This window comes from Ipomoea nil, unplaced genomic scaffold, assembly GCF_001879475.1.
Source record: "Ipomoea nil cultivar Tokyo-kokei standard unplaced genomic scaffold, Asagao_1.1 scaffold2653, whole genome shotgun sequence".
In the NCBI taxonomy this organism is placed as follows: domain Eukaryota; kingdom Viridiplantae; phylum Streptophyta; class Magnoliopsida; order Solanales; family Convolvulaceae; genus Ipomoea; species Ipomoea nil.
In genome coordinates, this window is record NW_017619081.1 from 1,378,582 (window position 1) to 1,382,359 (window position 3,778).

The 3,778-nt window shown below is 47.5% G+C and overlaps 1 protein-coding gene across 1 annotated transcript; it reads right to left on the minus strand.

Annotated features, from left to right (window-relative positions):
* Positions 1 to 559: 559 nt before the first annotated feature.
* LOC109154696 lies at positions 560 to 1,381 on the minus strand. Its single transcript, XM_019302431.1, has one exon. It carries the CDS (start codon positions 1,379 to 1,381, stop codon positions 560 to 562), a length of 822 nt encoding a protein of 273 aa, XP_019157976.1.
* Positions 1,382 to 3,778: the final 2,397 nt, after the last annotated feature.

Consider the following 3,778-nt stretch of genomic DNA (forward strand, 5'->3'; position numbering starts at 1 on the left):
CCTTACGTCCGTTGACCGGGTCATCTCGACCCGTCCTAGGCCTAGGGTTTACAGACACGCCGTCTTAGACTAACCCTAGGTCCAACTGTCGTTCCGCTTCCCAAGGGCATTTATTACAGCCGTCCCATCACATTCCATCGACCCTCTCTATCCTCCAACAGGCGATCGACACGTGGCCACCCCTTGGGATTCTCCCAAGTTTAAATACATCTTCTTCCCTCTTTTACGCACTCCACCCAGAAATTCTGCAACATCCTCTAAATTGAACTCAGCTTTCGTCTCCTTCCCTTTTTACCGGAGCCCTTCCAGGTTGGTGCTCATGTATTCCTCTTCTTCTTCTTCTTCCTCCTCGACTTCGTCTTCTTCCTCTTCGCCTCGCCGTATGGAGATCCCGTCCGATCCTCCATCGGCGTCTTCGTCTCAGCCGGCCCCTTCTTCCTCGGGGGCGGTTACTCCTTTGAGCCCGGCTCCTCTCACGACGGTGGCAGCACTTCCCGATGGTTCCCAACGGCCGAGGGTCAAGTTTGACCCCATATCCCGGCCGGCGGGGTCTCCGTCGTTAGTCTCTGAGGCGGACCTCAATATGGCCGCCTTCCTTCTTGGTCCTTCGGCCACCCTCTTCCCGCCGGAAGGCCAGCCGATCTACAACCAGCCGGAGGGTTGCATTGGCATTCACTTGCACTCGGCGGCCGTATACACGTCGAGCTTCGGGTCGCCGGGCCGGGTCCGGACATCTTTCCCGTACCTCTGCCCGGGTTCGCTTTCCCCCGGAAGATCCTCCGACTTCTCGTTGTCGTTTATGTTTTACGGCTTGTTCCGTATTGGCCCGCTTGTTGGCCATGTGAATAGCCTCCGCGTAGGTGGCGGGCCGGTTGTCCCGAAGGTCGCGATACAATTGGCCGGATCGCAGCGATTCGATGAAGAAGGTGAGGGCAGTCTGGTCCTCTACTTCCTCAATGGACTGAATTTCCTTTTGCCACCGGGCCAGGTAAGTTTTGAGAGATTCGCCCTCCTCTTGATGGATATCCCCGAGATGTGTTAAATCTTTTTGCGGCTTGATGTTAGCCGCATAATGACTCATGAAGCGGTCGGCCAACTCTTCGAAGCTGCGAATTGAGCCCGGGGGCAAGCTCACGAGCCATCTTTGCGTCGATCCCTTCAGCGTCAGCAGGAAAGCGCGGCACATGACGGGATCTCGAACCCCCAGCACTTTCATTTTGGCTTGATAACTCAAAAGATGCTCGCGTGGGTCGTCGAATCCGTCGAAGGTGGCCTGTTCGGGGAACTTAAAGTCGCCGGGTATCTTATACGCCATAATCTTGGCCGAGAAGGGCAAGGCGGTGAGCAACGTCCGACCCGGGGACTTGGTTCGACCTTCCATTTGCTCCTTCAAATTCCGTAGCTCCTGGGCCAAGTGGGCCACATCCTCGGCGTTTCAGGTGTGATTTCCTGTGGACTCGGTGCTTTCACCGACCTGTGACTCGGCATGCCGCTCTTCATTGCGAGTAGTTCGCTCGGTCTGTCGCGCCCGAGTTCGAGTCTTCCTGGTGCGGGTTTTCTCTCGAGTGACCTCTCGATTTCGTTGGTTTGCCGGTGCGCGGCTGGCTTCTCTCTCCCCCAGCCGTTCTCTCGCCGATTGTCGCGTCACATTCGGGCCTAATCTCGAATGGACTGATCATGCCGGCGGATCCTTCGCTCGCCGATATTCTCTTATATCCCCGTCCGACCTTTGGGGCGGTTACTGGTTGCACGGCGATGGTCGCAAAACCGACGGTTCTCCTCTCTCCCGATTTTCGGCAGCAATAGCTCGTCTGATGGCCCTAAGCTGCTCCGGGGTGAGAGATATCATCGACGGGGGTCGGTTTCGGGGCGCCGAATCATTTTCTTGACTTTACACGTTTCGTTGGTTCAGCTGATCTTTCAAGTCGGCTTCCGGCTCGCGGTGGCGGTCGGGGGCACGACTTCGTTCTTCAGACATTCTCTCGCCCGTTCGTCTCTCTTCCTTTGTGAACTCTGTTGCTCAGGAGCAAACGTGACCCTTCATTTCGATCCCCACGGACGGCGTCAGTGTTGGTTTTAAGGTTTTTTGGCCCAAGGAGGTCCAACACAACCTTGGTCGATGGATTCACCTTTCAACAAAGCTTTGACAAAATGGAAAGGAATAAACAAAAGTGGAAAAGTGTTTCTCTATTCTCTGGGCATGGACTCGCCTCCCTTCACACTCTCGAAGGAGCCTTTTTATAGGTGCCCTCCTTTATTTCGACTTTAAGTACATTAAAGGGTCTTAAATGCTAATTACGTCGTAGGGCCGTTGGGCTGCTGTTACCGGGCCTCCCAACGGCTCCTTGACCGAGCTCTTCAATGCCGTCATAAATGATGCGCAACGGCTCTCTACTGATCCGGCCGAGTACTTGCCTCTTCCTTGGACTTGGGCCAACTCTTGGACTCGGCCCTAGTCTCTTCCTGGCTTTCGTCTTCGTTATTTATTCAGACCCCCACCCCTTGGACCGTTTTTTATTCTTCTTGGGCTTCTTCGTCATTCTTGGACTTCCCCCTTCCTTTTGGGCTTCTCTTTTTGTACTTATTCTTCTTGGGCCGGGGTCCACACCCCATCAGTGGCCTAATTGCATTATCGTGTATAGTTCGATGGCTTATTTGACCCTTATTCCAAAAAAAAAGGTATATGCACTTGCATATGATATGAGAATCTGAGCTATTATTTTTTATGGTGTAATTAAGACAATGATTTTTTTATGCATAAGTAATTCAAAGTTTGATTATATATGAAAAGTTTATTATAGTTGGCGCTAAATTAAAATTAATGTTTGTACTTTTCTAAAAAATAATTATTTAAATATTTATTGTAGTAAGTATGGTATTAGGTAGTTGATATTATTTTTAGCTGGAATTACTCTAAGTTTTGTTAATTCACTTTTGGATAAGTTTGTCATTGTCTCTGTCTTCATTGCTTTTTTTGTTTTTGTTTTTTTTTTTTTTTTTTGTTGGTAGTGTGCAATTAATTGGGTTACTTGTGCTATTGTTTGCAAAAATAACATATTTGAATCTAAAATAGATCACGAATATTATTGTTAATTTTTGGTTATTGTTTTTTAGTTTCATAATTATATTGGATCTAAAGGTGTTGGATTTGTTGTTTGAATTGCAAACATGAATTGTGTAAGAAGAATGAGTATGGATTACTTGCACAAATTGTATGCTGAAAATATATCAAAAGAAATTATAGAGAATGAGCAAAATCATATTATCAACGTATCTTTTTCACTTATATCCAGGAGAGGGCTAAACTAAAGGGTGCCAATGATTCACCCAAAAAAAAAAAACACTTGAAGGCTCAACAAATATAATTCCCAACTCTAGTGGATTCAATCCTGAAATCTAGTTTGTATGAAGCTGCAATTGTACTAAACTTTTTACATTTGCCAGAACAAGGGGGATTGAACCAGAAACATTATTGTTAGTAAGTAGGAGCAACCCCTTATCGTGATGGAATCGGATGAAGAGGCAAGCAGTACAGGCCAATTAAATGTCTTAAGAATAAAAAATCTTGGTTGGTGAGGCTCAACCAATTGTTGCCACTCCCTCATCCCTACGTTTGCTTCAATATTCCACAAGGTTGATGAAGTCACAACAGACGTTTGCTTCAAATATTGTACTAAAGATTAGGAAATTAAATCAATGCATAAGGTAAGTGAGATGCACAAAAGTGTCCAAATACCACTCTCGTAGCTATTGGACTTGCAACCTCACCTTGAACTCC